The sequence below is a fragment of the Chrysochloris asiatica genome, unplaced genomic scaffold (assembly GCF_000296735.1).
Source record: "Chrysochloris asiatica unplaced genomic scaffold, ChrAsi1.0 scaffold00071, whole genome shotgun sequence".
Taxonomy (NCBI): Eukaryota; Metazoa; Chordata; class Mammalia; order Afrosoricida; family Chrysochloridae; genus Chrysochloris; species Chrysochloris asiatica.
Genome location: NW_006408589.1, coordinates 11,846,222 through 11,862,574, shown reverse-complemented (window position 1 = coordinate 11,862,574; position 16,353 = coordinate 11,846,222). Strand labels below are relative to the sequence as shown.

General features: G+C 46.6%; 1 protein-coding gene across 1 annotated transcript in view; it reads right to left on the bottom strand.

The window, feature by feature from the left end:
- The window catches only part of SLIT3 (slit homolog 3 (Drosophila)), a 939,392-nt gene that overhangs the window by 27,923 nt on the left and 895,116 nt on the right, over nt 1-16,353 (bottom strand). The window contains exons 31-32 of the mRNA XM_006864834.1: nt 15,012-15,252; nt 10,934-11,064 (exon numbers count right to left, since the gene is read on the bottom strand). Of these exons, the coding sequence (XP_006864896.1) occupies nt 10,934-11,064; nt 15,012-15,252 (372 nt within the window). The remainder of the gene's footprint in view (nt 1-10,933; nt 11,065-15,011; nt 15,253-16,353) is intronic.

Sequence of the window (16,353 nt, the reverse complement as noted above, 5' to 3'; positions counted from 1 at the left end):
CGAGGGAGCACAAACTGGGGCAGACAAGCACATGTGGGGATGATCAAGGAACAGGGACCCTGGGGCTATGGGAGCTGAGACAAGTATCCTCCCCTCGAGCTTGAATTCCCCCTAGAGTCAGTGCCTTGAATTCGAACTTCTAGGCTCTCAAAATATGAGGAAATAACAATTTTTGGTTCTTTAAAGCCATCCACTTGTGATATTTTTGTTACAGCAGCACCAGATAACTAAGGAAAAAAAACTGTAGACAAAAGAAAAGAGAACGGAATTTTTCCATGAATTTTTTGAAGTTCCCCCTGTCCTATAGTCCTGGTGGCACAGTAAGTTAAACATTGGGTTGCTAACTGAAAGGTTGTGAGTTCTAACCCTCCTGCCACTCCTCAGGAGTGGGATAAGGCTGTCTGCTTTTGTAAAGGTTTATAGTGTTGAAAACCCTCGGGAGCAGTTCTCCTCTGTGCTATTGGGCTGCCATGAGTGTGAATGGCAGTGGGTATACATAACCCAAACCCAACCAGTTGCTGTGGAGTCTCATATCTTTCAGGGTAAAACTGTGCATCACAAGGCTTTCAATGAGTGGTATTTTGGAAACACATCACCAGATCTCTTCTTCAGAGGTAACTCTGGGTAGACTCAGCCACCAATGTTTTGACCAGCCTGTTAACCCTTTGTCTCATCCAGGAACTCCATATGTTGTTAAGTGCTGTTGAGTTGATTCTGACCCATAGTGACCTTGTATAGGGTTTCCAAGGAGCAGCTGGTGAGCTTGAACCACGACCTTGCAGTTCAAACGACTGCAGTCTAACACATTAGCCCACAGTGCCACACCAGGACTCCAGGAACTCCATATACACATACGTATTAAAATTATTTTTTTTAATGGACAATTTAGAGCTCAGTTCCATACTTCAGGGCCCTTTGCCCCTTAAAGAATAGGAATATTTTCTGACACAAGCACAACACAGTTATTGACTTTAGCAAATTTAACATTGATTATCAGGGCTTTTTTTTCTAAACGTCCATCCACATTCTAATTTGTCTCTTCATGACGCCCTTGATGGCATTTTTTTTTTTTTCCCTTCTAGTATGGGACCTAGCCTAGGCAAGGTATGACATCTAATTGTCATTAGTTACATCCTGCTCTAGCCAGGGTTAAGTAAACTCCATACTCAGTCCACCTTAATTACTGCTCTACCTGCACATTACCTAGACCATTACTTATTGAACAGCTCTATCTTTAACCACCTCATTTCCTCTCTATAAATATCAGTAACAAGATGGGTCAGCATTTTTCCTAAGGAGTATTTTGCAAGAAGAAAAGAATTTTGATGGGATTTTTATTTTATAGGACATATAAAAAACCCAAAACAACTCATCTCACCTAACAGTTAAAATTTCAGTAGTGTGTCTATGTCCCACCTAAATTCATCACATATACAACCAAGGGTGTTCATACCACATTTGGGGAGAGAATGTGTACAACAATCCTGAAAGCCAGGTTTGTTATCCTCATTGCAGAAATGAGGATTGGAGTCTCAGTAAGTAAATAATTTACCTTAACAATAAGGTAAGTAAGGTGCCACAGTTAATAACTGATGGAGCAGGGATTTGGACCAAAGTCCTTTCAACTTTGAAATTACATCATTTTCCCCATGTTGCCTCTGATAATATCAGCAGATACTTACCAAGGAGTTACAACAGGTAAGTTGGTGTGGGATAGTTTGCTTATATTATTTAAGCCTTATGGAAATTCTATGATATGGGTGTCATATATATCCTATTTTACAGATAAAGGCATTGAGAACCAGAAAGGTTAAATGGTCTCTCTGAAGTCACCCAGTTAGTAAGGTGCCTGAAGGCAGAATTTACTATTGACTCTGAAGTTATATTTGTTTTCTTCTTCCAGTTGCCTCATAAGCATTCAATTATTGATGGTTTTGAATTATGGTGTTGGCAAAGAATATTGAATACCCAATGGACTGCCTGAACAACCAACAAGTCTGTGTTCAAAGATGTATAGCCAGCATGCTCCTAAGAAGCCAGGATAGCGAGACTTCATCTCTCATACTTCAGACATTTTATCAGGAGGGACCAGTCCCTGTAGAAGGACATCATGCTTGATAAAGTGGAGAGTCAGTGAAAAAGAGGGAAACCCCCAACGAGATGGACTGACACCATGTCTGCAGTATTGGGATTCAGCATAACAACAATGATGAGGATGGTACAGGACCAGACAGTGTTTCATTCTGCTGTACACAGAGGGGTTGGAACCAACATGTTGGTACGAGAACAACTTGTTGGTATGACAACAACAGTCCTTGGCAGGAGGAGGCCTGGTGTGCAACAGTTAAGTGCTCAGCTGCTACTGTAAAGGTCATCTACCCAATGACTCCAAGGGAGAAAGGCCTAGTGATCTGTCCATCAAGTTGGTTCTGACTCATAGGAACCCTGTATAGGGTTTCTAAGGAGCAGCTGGTCGGTCTGAGCCACCAACCATGTGGTTAGCAGTCCAGTGCTTATCCTACAGCATCACTTCTGTAAAGATCATTGTCGGCTCCAACCCATAGCAACCTAGAATAGGGTTTCCAAGGAGTAGCTGGTGAGCTTGAACCACTAACCTTGCAGTTCAAACAGCTTTGCAGTCTGGTGCATTACCTCACAGCGCCACACCAGAACTTCCCTGTGAAGATTACAGCCTAGAAATTCCTTTGGGATGGTTCTATCTTTGTCACATGGGATCACTGTGAGTCAGGATCAGCAACAACACACAACAACCTTGGACACAGGGCTTTGGGGATGTGACACCTTCTTCCCTTAAGAACAGGGTCTTTGTGGAATGGCTGAACTCTAACTGATCCATTCAGTTGGGGGTGGTAACTACAGAGAACTTCTCTGCCCTGGAACTCTCTCCAGTGGCTCGGTGTTGGTTTCTGGGGGTTTCAACAGGACAGTGTCAGTAGAGAGGTCAACCCAGGCTGGGAAGGGCAGCTTCAGTGACCAACTCAGATTAGTTATCTCAGCAGCTAAGCAAGCCAGGGAAGTGCTTGGGAGAAGACAGGCTAAGGTGGGTGAAGGAGAGAAAGCAGAGTGTATCCCAGCTCATGTTCCTGGTTGGGTCTAACGCTAATCACAGAACCTATCAGGGTCTCAGTTTTCACATCTGTAAGAAGAGAATAACCTCACAGAATGCTCATGGCAATCAGAGAAGAAGTACATGAAAGTGCTCTGTAGAATATAAATCACAGGGCAATTATGAGCAGTTTTTCTTAGTGTTAATATTAAAAGCAATCACCAGAACCTTTTGTCTGCAGACAAGTGACCACTTCTCTAGCGCCAACCTCTGAGAGAAAGTAGTGACAGACGCTGTGGTTGTGAACAACAAAACCCAAAAAGCTAAACCCAACGTTGTTGAATTGATTGCAACCCACAGTGACCTTGTATAGGGTTTCCGTGGCTGTAAATCTTTACAGGAGTAGAAAGCCTCATCTTTCTCTCTCTAGGAGTGGCTGGTGGGTTTGATTTGCCACCTTGTGGCTAATAGTCCAGAGCTTACCCTACAGCACCACGAGGGTGTGTAAGGAGCCTGTTGTTGTGAAGTGCCATCGAGCCAGTTCCAACTCATAGCGATCCTGTATAGGGTTTCCAAGGAGGTTCAAACCATTGCATTAACCCATAGTGCCACACCAGGACTCCGTTAGAGAACCTAGTACCCTCTTAAACCCAGCAGGACCTCTCTTATATTCATCTACCACTCGATCCAGCCACTCATCCATTACTCTGTCTACCCACTTCCTCCCTTCCCCCAGCTGAGTGTCCCCATGAGCCACAATGCCCTAGTGATCCCTGACCTAGTGATCACAAAGAGCCTGCACTCACAAAGCTCACATTCCACTGTCTTTTCCCTTCCTTCTAAATCAGCTCAAATGAGAAACAGGATAGTGGGCCTTGGGGTGGGGTGGTGGCTAAGCAGATTCATCGGGGGATGTGGTTTTGTGATGGGGGGCCAAGATGCCATGCAAGCTGCAACTTTTCTATTTCAGAAGCTAACAGCTGTTCCACATAGTGAGCTGAGAGCAAGGCAGCAGGCAGATCTTGCAGACCACTTATTGAGGATGGTGGGTGAGGGAATGAGGTCTGCTGTGAGCAACCATAAGCTTCTGCCTTTGAGCCCTCACACAGTTTTCTAAACACACGTGAAAAAAAAATGCAGATAGTCTCCCAAACCATCCCACAAACTGAGGCTGCCTTGAATGCTAATGAGCTCCCCATCGCTGGAGGTGTGTAAACAGATGTTAGGCAGCCACCTGTCAGAAAGGAATGCTGGAGAGAGAAAACAACTCTGGGTGGGTGGTCTTGGCATTCCCGTCCAACATTAAAACCCAGGGAGTCTGGGGCAACTGCATTGCTGTTCCAGACATGCACAGAAACAACACACACACTAACCCCCTTCCTGACTGCTGCCTCTAAGCCTATTCCCATTCCCCCTTTTGGTGTTCCTTTGACGGACTCTGACCTGGTGCATCGCCCCAAAGGGCACCAGGCCTGGAGACAGGTTTGGCATATGAGTCACAGGAGCAAGAGCTGCAGGCAGGGCAGACTGCATGGTGCCAGTCCCTCTTCCCCACCCCTGTCCCTAAATAAAGAGCTGGGCTTTACAGTGCCTCACCAGATGCTCCAGGTGTCCTCTTTGGCCAAAAACATTCAGGGTTGGGGGCCACAGAGTCCTGATATGACACCGGGACCTCTAAGCTGAGAGAGCCTGGGCAAGGCACATCACTTCTCTAAGCCCCCCACCCCACAACCCCACTCCCTGTTGCCACTTCTGTAAAATGGGGATGGTGCTAATATCAACCTCACTGCATTTTAATGGGCAATTTAACCACTGCATTTAATGACTGGAGGAGATGGGGGTAGAAGGAAAGATTGGGGCCAGGAGGGGAGTAGGTTAGTGGGTCCAGGCACAGCCTTTCCAAGGATTTCTCACTGTTACAGCTGGCCAGAGCTGTACAGTTGACGATGCTTCCAGGGGCTCAGAGCCATCTAGGAGGAGGGCACCCTTGTGAGCGCTACTTCACTTAGGGAAGGGACCCTAAGTAACATGAATAGGGGTCCACTGCTAGGAAATGGTGGAACTGAGGGATTCAGAGTCAGGGTGGACTCCCAATCCAAGCCTCCCTGAACCTTGTTTATGCCAGTAGGTGCTTATGGGGTAGCAGGTTGCTTCCTGCTTGGCACATCTTAACCAGGGTCTCCTGGGAATAATACTTAAAGCCAGTGATTTTCACACAGTGGGCTGGCCCCTGGAGGTTTGGGGTGGGTGGCATCCAAGGCTTGGATTTTTCACCACCATCCAAGGAGCTCTAGTAGAATAGTGGTTATTAAACGGGCTGCGAACCTTAATATCACCATTTTGAAACTACCAGCTGTTACGCGGGAGAAAGATGAGGCTTTGTGATTTACACCCTCGGGAACCCTGTACAGGGTCGCTATGAGTCGGAACTGACTCCACGGCACACCACCACCACCTGCAAAGTAGGAAGGCTCCATTTCTATTTGCTTATATTGGTTTTTAAATCTTGTCCTTTTAAGTAAAATATCAACGGGGAAAATGGCTCTGCTCCTATAAAATAATGGATCCTTGGTGGTGCAATGGTAAAGAGCTCACCTACTAACCAAAAGGCCAGCAGTTCAAATCCACCTGTGGCCCTGTGGGAGAGAATACCTGGAGATATGTTCCCAGAAAGATTACCCTATGGGGTAGTTCGACTCTGTCATATAGGGTATCTATGATTTGAATCGATAGTATACAACAACCACTATAGGAAAAATTGAAAAAAAATTTTTTTCTTTTAAACTGCTGCTAATCTCTAACAGAGAAATGACACTAGTATAGTTCCAAGTCCCAGTAATTAGTCCCCAGCAGAGAGATTTAGGGGGCTCTGAATCTTCCTGGCTATCCATGAGGCCAGAACAAAGCAAGAAAAAGTGTAAAGATTGGAGGTGTCGGCTTGGCTGGAAGGGTCCCAAAAATTGGTCAGAGGAAGCTGTCCAGTTTTCTTTTGCTTTTTATAACAAGGTGGACATATGCTTACCCCTTACTAGGTACCAGGTATATGGGGATTCTTTGCTAAACACTTGATCTGCATTTTCTCATTTACTCCTTAGAACCCAAGTGAGAGATTCCATTCCCCTCACCGCTTTCCCCCTCACATTTGGCAATGAGCCCCAAGGCTTAGAGCTTTATAATGTCCATCCTAAAGTCATAAGTCACGGAAACAGAACTCAAACCCAGGCCTCCCAAACCCATAGGACCCTGTGCCCCTGAGACACCAAGGGAACAGAGAGTCTCCTCATTCTTGTAAGTGGACCTGGATACTGAGTGGTAACCACTAGGTGGCGATAGAGCCTCACAGGAACAAAGACTTCCTGGTATGTCAGGGACACTTGGGATACTAGAGGATAAGCACTGGCAAGTTTGGCAGTTCTAACTCACTAACTGCCCCTAGGAAACGCTATATAGGGTTGCTATAAGTCAGAACTGATTTGATAGCACTTACCAGCACAGCCTGAGAAAGCAGGTAACTGAAAGGTGGAAGTTCGAACCCAGCAGTTGCTCTGAGGGAGAAACATGTAGCAGTCTAGAAACCCATTTGGGCAGTGCTGCTCTGTCTTATATGGTATTATAGACTCATCAGCAATGGGTTTGGTACCCTGCTGCAGCAATGATTCTCTGCTCTTGGGTTTGAATCCTAGCTCTGCTCCTTCCTAGCTGAGGGCCTTTGAGTGAAGCCTCTATCTAACCATCAAGTACAGATACGTGCCTGGGGTCCAATTGTAACAAAGACCTTGGCAAGGGATAGGACTCTGGTAATTAAGTCTTAGTCAGTAGGCCAAACAGAGCTCTTTTGCCGTGTCTTAAAATGGACTGTATTTAGAAACTAAGATACTTCATGATGGAACTCTGAAATTTTTTTGAGAATCTATATTCCCACCTGGCAGCATCTGCCAAAGCTGAGGTCAGCTGCCCATTAGAATGGAGTCTCACCTCAGCTTTGTAGAAGATGAGGATGCCCTTCTATGAATCTTGGAACCAAAAAAGACTGAAATTTGTTTCCGTTTGGGGGCCACCCATGACTCCCCCACTGCCATCGAGTCAATTCTGCCTCATAGTGACTCTATCTATGAAGGACTCAAATGGGCTTTTTTGTGTGATTCTGTAAGATAAGTACTGGACAACAAGGGCGGTTTGAACCACAAGGTTGTCAGTTCAAACCCACCAGCTGCTCCTCAGAAACCCTATATAGGGTTGCTATGAGTCAGAACGGACTTGATGGCACTTAACACGTGTTTTCTATGTGTTGTCCTTGGATGTTCATCTCACTCTGGGGGCTGGTCAGTGGGGTTTTGACAAGTAGGCAGGCTGCCAGTGCCCTGGTTAGATCAGGTCTGGTTGGGCTTTGGCTCTGAGGCTTCCGAGGATACTGGGGGTAGCATGACCTTGGAGAAGAGCTTTCCTGACTTATCTGCAGGTCAGCGCAATCTGTGCTCTCTTGGTACCCTAGCCCCTTCTCAGTAGCTGCTTCCAGTCCACCTGATGGTACCTCTACTCCCCAGGGCATCCTCAGCTCCTGGAAATGATCCTGGGCCCACCTGCACACCTCTTCCCTCAGGAAACCTTCCCAGATCCTCCAAGCAGAATACCTGTGTCTTCCTCTCAGTGTCCACATAGCCTCCTGATGGGTTTATTCTGCCTATGGAACCACTGCTTGTTGCTATGTCTGTCTTCTGCCCCCGATGTGTTCTGTTTAACACTGTTTTCCCTCCACCTAGGCCAGGACCTGCCCCTTCAAGTGCATGACACTCACTGAGTGGGTGAGTGTGAGAGTGTGCCATTAGGGCAGAAACGAGGCTATCTTAGAAGTGCTCGGGACTATGACCACTCTATATATGGGATTTCTGGGAGTCTTTAGGATTGTGCAGCTGAAGGGTCCTCAGATGTGGGGCATCCACTTGCCCCCTCTGCCATGACTCATTGACAAGGCCTTTAGGAGACAGGAATGCTCCAGGATCCCATTTCATCCATTAGGCCCAGGTTTAGGTAACAGTAGAATGTTTGAACACTGCTGCCATTGTTAAGTGCTGTTGAGTCTGTTCCGACTCATAGTGACCCTGTATAGAATTTCTGAGGAGCAGCTGGTGGGACTGAACAGCTGACCTTGTAGTTAGCAGTCTAGTGCTTATCATACAGCATTACACCAGGAATCCACTCCTGCCATTTACATCATTGCTTTTACCAAACAACTTCCCTCATGCCCCCAACACCTCACACCAACACCCTGAGCTCTGCACCGAGACCCAGCCACCTCACCGAGCCTGACTTTCACCTTCTATCCTGGACATGCCTAGGTAGAGGCTCCATCTGCCAAGAGCCCCATTAGGTCAACCTCAACCTGCAACAGTGTATGCAAGAGATATATTCTCTTATGACCCACCTTATCCAGAGGAGGAAACTGAGGCACAGAGAGGTTGAGTTTCTCTGACCCTAAATTCTGGATTCCCAGCCCTGTCTCCTCAAATCAACGTCCTTCCACCACTTCCTCCAGGTCTAGTGGCTCTAGGGACACAGATGTTCAGATGCCCAGACTCCAGAAAAGTCTAAGACCTCTTGAGTAAACCCTTTCCTCTGATGTCACCCCATTCCTGACTGCACCTGATTTGCTAGTCTTTTCTCTACCCACCTTCCACCTAGAACCTTCTTTCTACCTGTTGTCTGCTGGGCTTGTTCTCATCCTTCTGCTCATACAAATTCTTCCCTTTCCTTAAGACCCAGCTCCAATGGCCGCTCCGCCAGTAAGCTAGTGCGTATTAGAATTACTTGTGCGTCAGAATCACTTGGAAGTTGGCTCATAAAATCTGGAGTTTCTGGTTTAGCATGGAGTATGGTCTAAGGATTGCCTTTCTCACAAGGATTCAGGGACTGCTGATCCTCTTGGTCTGAGGATTCTCAATTAGAAACCCACTGCTTTAAACCAAGAATCCTTGGGTCATGCAAGCGGCTAAACACTTGACTACTAGCTGAAATATTGTCAGTGCAGGCTTTCAAACCCACCTTGGAGGAATGGCTGGTGATCAGATTCCACAAGCTTGGAAACCCAGTGGAGTACAGTTCTACTCTGCACCCATAGGTCATTATGGGTGGGATAACTTGCTGGTAACTGGTCTAGGTGGGGTTAAGTCAATTGTTCTCAGCAGGGATTGTTGGCAGCGTATTAGAGGCTCAATGAGGGGCGTGATCAAGGACTCCACTCCCTCCACTCCCACAGAAAAGTGCTATCTGTTTAATAGTCTCAAGGTCAATATAGAGTTTCAGTTAAAGAGAATGTTTAGTGACTGGCAGTGTTAGATTACCCAATAAGCAAGGCAAACCTGGGCTTACTGTGCTTACTTACTAACCTGCTGTTAAGTGTCATCGAGTCACTTCCAACTCACAGAGACAGTTTTTTCACTACATCGAAGATTCTATTTCTAGGTACGACTGGCATCTGTCTCTCTCCCAAACTCAAAGCCATCTTCCTACAGAATCAAACCCTCTTTTCAAACGGACAGTCTCTGACATGGAAGGAGTACCCAGAAGAGAAGGGAAGCATAGGCTTACTTGTGCTTACTTGCTAATCTGGAATGAACCATTTCATATGTTTTGACATGTTAGTAAATAAGCACAAGTAAGTCCCTGTTTACCTTGCTTATTGGATAATCCACCCCTAGTGATGGAAACAAAGGCCTGAAAAATGTCTGCTCTTCACTAATCCCCAGCCGAATGTACTCTGGCTTCCAAAGGGGGCAGATGGCCTCTGGGTTCCATCCTCTTCTGCATGGTCACTTCCTAAAGTCTGGCTCTTGTTCCACTGGTAGAGCATACAACATCATTTTAGGTGTGACACAGAGGAACACTGTCTGTTTTAATAGTTATGTATACATTATTCATGGACTCCTGGCACGGCACTGTAGGATCAGCACTGGACTGCAAACCACAAGGTCGGCAGTTCAAACCCACCAGATGCTCCTCAGAAGCCTTATACAGGTTCACTATGAGTTGGAACTGATTCAACAGCACACTATCACCACCAACACATTATTAATATCCCTGTGTGATGCATAGGGTTAACACGCTCGGCTGATGACCAAAAGGTTGATGGTTTGAGCCCTCTCAGAAGTACCTTGGAAGAAAGTCCTGGGGATCTACTTCTAAAAGTTATGACTGACAACCCTTTGGAACACCATTCTCCTCTGATACACATGGAGCCGTATGAGGAGGAGCTGACTGAGCAGTCGCTGGTTCGGTGTGTTATCTCTTATGTATGTATGACATGTAATATGCATGATTTCCTGAGAAGTAGCAAAAAAAAAAATCTAACATATTGAACCCGTGTGTCTGTGATTTAGATGAAGCTAAATTTAAAAAGTGAGCAGATTTCAAATTGATGTAAAGTAGCATATTCAGCTATAGTCCAACTGGCATACTGATGAGTCAGAAATCATGGTGATAGTTTAGAAGCCTGAATTTAGGAAAAAGCTGTCCTTGAGTAGAGTTAGAAAGTCACTAAGGAGTCAGCCTGCTTCCTTAATGCTCTTGCATTTCTTCCCCTGGCGTCTCATGCTCATCTCCTCCTGTTTTCTTTCTTAAACTAATAAAAGATTAGGATGACATTTTGAAAAGGGCATCTCATTAGCAGCCTTGTCCCCATTGGAGCACCCTGCTTGGTGCAAAGTAGCCAGCTGGCCATTTATCTTATGGTAATGAGGTGTCATCTCTCTGTGTGGGCCTGCCTTCCTCTTTTACCAAGTCCTCCCATACTGACCCTCACTCTGTGCCAGGAGAGAGTGTGGGTGAGGGGAGAGGCAGCAGCAGAGCCCGGCGTGGGTGCAGTGTCCTTACCTGTATACCGTGGTTGGCGGGGAGCTCATGCTGTCATAGACCAGCCTCACGTGACCCTGGTACAGTTCCAGTGCCAGGGGGTCATTGTCTCCCTTGTAGAGAAGGATGCCATTGTCCTTGTCAGTGGCCACCTGCAGAGATTAGCCAGAGAGCACGTGGGTAGACTCACTTCTGGGCTAACCTCACCACGCCCCATCACAAAGCCCTCTTCCAGGTGGTAACTCCTGAACCCATTCTTATCTGAATTCTATCCACATTTCCTCTTCCATCTAGTCTGCATGTTCCCAGAGGGCAGGCAAAATACTGATTGAGCAACTGAACACATATTCTTCAGCATGAATTATGTGCTGCAATGTGCCTATATAAGGAGTTCTGGTGGCATAGTGGGTAGGGCTGCAAAACACAAGGTTAGCAGTTCAAATCCACCCACCACTCCATGGGAGAAAAATGAAACTGTCTCATAGAGATCCACAACCTTGGAAACCCTATATAGGGATGCTGTGAGTTGGAACCAACTTGAAGACACACAACCACCACCACGATGAGCCTATGTATTTCATTTGTTGTTAAGTGCGGTCACTTTGGTTCCAACCCATAGCGACCCTGTATAGGGTTTCTGAAGAGCAGCTGGTGAACTTGAACCGCCAACCTTGCAGTTCAAGCAGCTTTGCCGTCTGGTGCATTAACCCACAGTGCCACACCAGGACTCCATATCTCATACCCTGTCCTAATTGTTCATTTGTTTATCAGTTCATTCAACAGGCAGCTCCCAGTGCTTCTGTGTGCCAGGTCCTCCTAGATTGAAATTTATTCATCATTAGTTTTAATCAGGACTTAATCTGTTTATCCCATCACTCATTCATTTCAACCATTTATTGAGTAGATACTCTGGTAGTGTAGTGGTTACGAATCAGTTAGAAACTACCAGCTGTTCCGTGAGAGAAAGATGAGGCTTTCTGCTCCCATAAAGATTTACAGCCTCGGAAACCCTGTACAGGGTCGCTATGGGTCGGAACCGACTCCACGGCACATCACAACAACAACTGTGTGCTCGGCACTGGGAATAGAGAGATCAACGGAGTTGTGGCTTCCAGAGCTCCCAGAATAGCAGCAGAGCCACGTAGAGAAAGAAATAACACCACAGTAGGCGATTGGAATGCAAACAGATGAAGCATAATGTTCTAGACTAGATGGACTTGGGAGGGGAATCCAGTAATTCTGCTTCAGTGCATGTGTACATAGTCGGTTTCTGGATCACTTTAAAGAGGAGATAGGTGATTTGACTGAGGTTTTGAAAGAAGAAAATTCCTTGGTAGCAAGAGAATGAGAGATGGAGCAGGGAGTCTTTCCACAGAGGCAACAGCATAAACCAAAGTTTGGAGGTGGGTAAGTGTGTGTATCACTCACTGCTAACTGGAAAGCCGTGGTTTCAACCCACCAGCTGTTATGTGTGTGAGAGAGACAGGGCTGTCTGCTTCTGTAAAAATTCCAGCCTTGGAAACCCTAAGAGGCAGTTCTACTCTGTCCTGTAGGGTCACTAGAAGTGAGAATTCACTGGATGGCCAATGGGTTTGTGCTTAAGGTATGCATAAGGATACTTGTTAAGTGCTTTCAAGTTGGTTCTGACTCATAGCAACGCTGTATAGGATTTCTGAGGAGCAGCTGGTGGGTTTGAACCGCTGACCTTAGGTGGTGTAAATGGTTAATGTGCTCAGCTACTACTCCCGTAAAGGCATTCTATTCCTGTAAAGATTTACACCCTCGGAAACCCTGTGCAGGGTCGCTATGGGTCGGAACCGACTCGACAGCACATAACAACAACAACAACAACTAATCAACAGGCTGGAGATTCAAATCCGCTCAGAGGCACCTTAGAAGAAAGGTCTGGAGATCGAGTTGTAAAAAAATCAGCCGTTGAAAACCCTACACAGCAGAGTTCTACTCTGACACACAAGGTTGTCATGAGTCAAAATAGACTCAACAGCAATGGGTTAAAGTAGCTGTGTTTGTGTGTGGGGGGAGTGATTAGAGACAAGGCTAGAAACTCAGGTGGGAACTACTTATTTGGCCTCTGTGAGCCAAGGCCTACTCACACTGCAAGTCTGGGCTTAAATATCACTTTCTCCTGTACACCTTCCCAGACTAGGTTAGATACCTTCTTGCCCCCTAATGCTATTAGTAATTCTATCAGCACCTCATCATTTCCCAGCACAACCAGACTTAAACAATGGCAGGTAGCGTTATTTGTTTAATTCCTATCTTCATCCCTAGTCTATAAGCTACACCAGGGTTGTAGGGCCTTTTTATCTGTCTTGGTGACCATTATTTTTAGTGTAGTTCTCCATTCTTTGCATGGAGTAATCCAAAGCAAAACCCACTGCCATCAAGTTGATTCTGACTCATAATGACCCTACATAAGGATTCTGAGACTATAAATCTTCATGGGCACAGACGGGTCTCATTTTTCTCCTGATGAGTGACTAGTGGGGTTTGAACCACTGACCTTGCTGTTAGCAACCCAACGTCTAACCCACAGAACTACCAGAGCTCATTAGCAAGCCTATAGGTAGGGCCTGTTCCTTCTTTATCACAACCTCTCTGTGATCAGCCCCATGGGACAGCATTTAGCTCCTGCAGAAATGCAGTTTGAAATAAATGTGCTCATGTCTACATGTGAAGAGCCTAAAAGGAATTAGTCTGAGAAGAACTGGGCTCATATGAAATGGTTTTCCAGTCCCTGAAAATGTCATGATTGCTTGTGCCTCTGGGCCTCTGCACAGGCGGACCCCCTCAAGCTTGGCCTCATCTCACCCCCTCCATCCTTCACCCTGTCTGTTAACCCTTTATCAGGCAAACGCCTCCTCATCCTTCAGATCCCAGCTTAGATATGAGCTCTGGAAAGATTTCTCTGAGTCTTCCCAACAGTCTGGGATTACTATTACCTCTTCTGTATATTCCCACAGCACCCACCAATGACACTGTCTCCTTCTCATTCTGCCGTGGACAAGTGGCTGTGTCGTGTTCCACCATGGCACCCCTACTGCTGAGCACTACGTCTGACATACAGAAGTTGAGCAAATATTTTCTAGAGGAATGGATGAATGAGGCTGGAAGTGGAGGCTGCTGTTTGCAGTAACAGCTGGTTAGTAATGGTTTCTAGCCTCCTTTGGACAGAGCTGGCCCAGATTCCCCACGACTGAGTGTTGTCCTTTGTCATGAATTGAATTGTGTCCCCCTAAAGTATGTGTCAGGGAGCTCTGGTAGTGTAATGGTTATGAATCGGGCTGCTAATCTCAGGGTCAGTAGTTCGAAACTACCAGCTGTTCTGCAGGAGAAAGATGAAGCTTTCTGCTCCTGTAAAGATTTACAGCCTCAGAAACCATGTACAGGGTCGCTATGAGTCGGAACTGACTCCATGGCACATAACCACCACCACCACTAAAATATGTGTAAACTTGGTTGAACCATGATTTTTAGTTGTCTGACAGTTCATAAGAATGTAATTTGATAGTTCTATAATGATGCAATCCTCCTCATGATATGATCTGATATCAGCCAATCAGGTAAGAGGATTAGGCAGGGGTACAACACCCTAACTCACTTAACAATCCTGGTCAGATGTAAGGGGAGTGTCCCTGGGTGTGGCTTGCATCACTTTTATTTGTCAGAGATGAAAGGAGAGAGAAATGAGCAGAGGAGGGCCTTACAGCAAGACAGAAGAGCAAGGGGTGGAGCATGTCCTTTGGCCCCGGTGTCCCTCTGTTGAAAGCCTCCTGAGAGGTAAGATTAATGACTAGGACCACCCTCAGAGCTGTCAGAGAGAAACCCTTTCCTTGGAGTTGGTACCCTGAATTCGAACATCTAGCTTCCCGAACTGTGAGAGAATGAATTTCAGTTTACTAAAGCCAGCCACTGGTGGTATTTGTTATAGCTGCACTAGAGATCCAAGACATCCTGTGATGCTTAAGGGGAGGGGAGGATGCTATGCTCCAGGCATGTCAGCTGTTGTCTGAGCCGTGAGAGCACGTGGGCAGGTTGGGTCCATACCAGGGCAGGGTGGGGTAGGGTGGGGGCGCACCTGCAGGGAGATGTTGGCCTGGGGCCGGACCTTGGCGGAGGCCAGTTCCACATAGGAGTCCTTGCCCACAAAGTTGACAGTGATCAGCTTCTCACACCGGGGCCCAGCGAAGCCCGGCAGGCAGCGGCAGGTGGGCTCCTGCTGCACCACAATGCACTGCGCTCCGTTCTGGCACTCGTACTGGTCACAGGGACTTGTCTGCAGCAGGACCATGGGTGGGGGTTGCTCACAGAAGAGCCCGCTGGAAGGAGGGTGGAGGAGGAGGGTGGAGGGAGTTGGGGTGGGAGGGAGAGAAAGGCACAAGACCAGACAATCACAGTTATTTCAGCTACAGATCCCCTAGCAGACAGCAGGGCAAGATGGGAACTCAGAGACCCAGTCCCAGCTCCACCTCTAACGGGGTCAAGTCCTCCTTTAAGCCTTATGAACAACAGCAGAACATTGTCATATATGTTGTCTCAGGATGTTGCAAACGGTTAATGGGTTGACTACTAACTGAAAGGCTGGTGGTCAGAACCCATCCAGAGGTGCCTATACACATGGGGTTGCTCTGTGAGTCAGAATTTACTCAACAGCCACTCTCTTTATTTTGAGGGTGGTGCTTTTATGAAATCCTAATTATTTGTAACATATGATCATACTCTCAGGGAGTGCAGTGGCTCCATACAATAAGCACAGGGCTACAAACCACAAGGTCCATGGTTAGAGCCTGCCAGCCATTCTACGGGAGAAAGATGAAGCTTTCTGCTCCCGTGGAAATTTAAAGCCTTGGAAACCCTGTATAGGGTTGCTATGAGCCAGAATGGACTCCGTGATACTTAATAACCACAGCAACACCGTACTCTCAAAACCCCAAAGTCAGAGAACTGGCCAGAAAGTCCCTGCACTCCTCCCCTGCCCCCCATTTATAAAATGGTAAGGTAGACTAGAGCACAGGTTCCCCGAATCCATGTCACCACAGTCCACTGCTCAAAATACAGATTCCTAGCCCCTTCTCCAACCCTCCAATTCAAATTTACTAGCTTTGGGGAGGGTCTTGGAAATGCACATTTTTACAAATTTCTGAAACAAAGGTCTAAATGGCGCCTGGGGAAACCCTGGTCTGTGAGCCCCAGGGTTCCTTCTAGATTCATATTCTTGGTACCCAGGACAAGACAAGGTTGCACGTTACTCATTTATGACTCTAGATCTGTATTTATATCATCTAGTGGGTACTGATATAGACTGGAATGTCCCCCAGTCTTAAGTGTGGCCCCTGGTCATCTCCACCTTCTTACTCTCCTTGACCATCAGTATGGGAACTAGAATTGGAACCCAGGCTCTACCATTCTCCACGGACAAC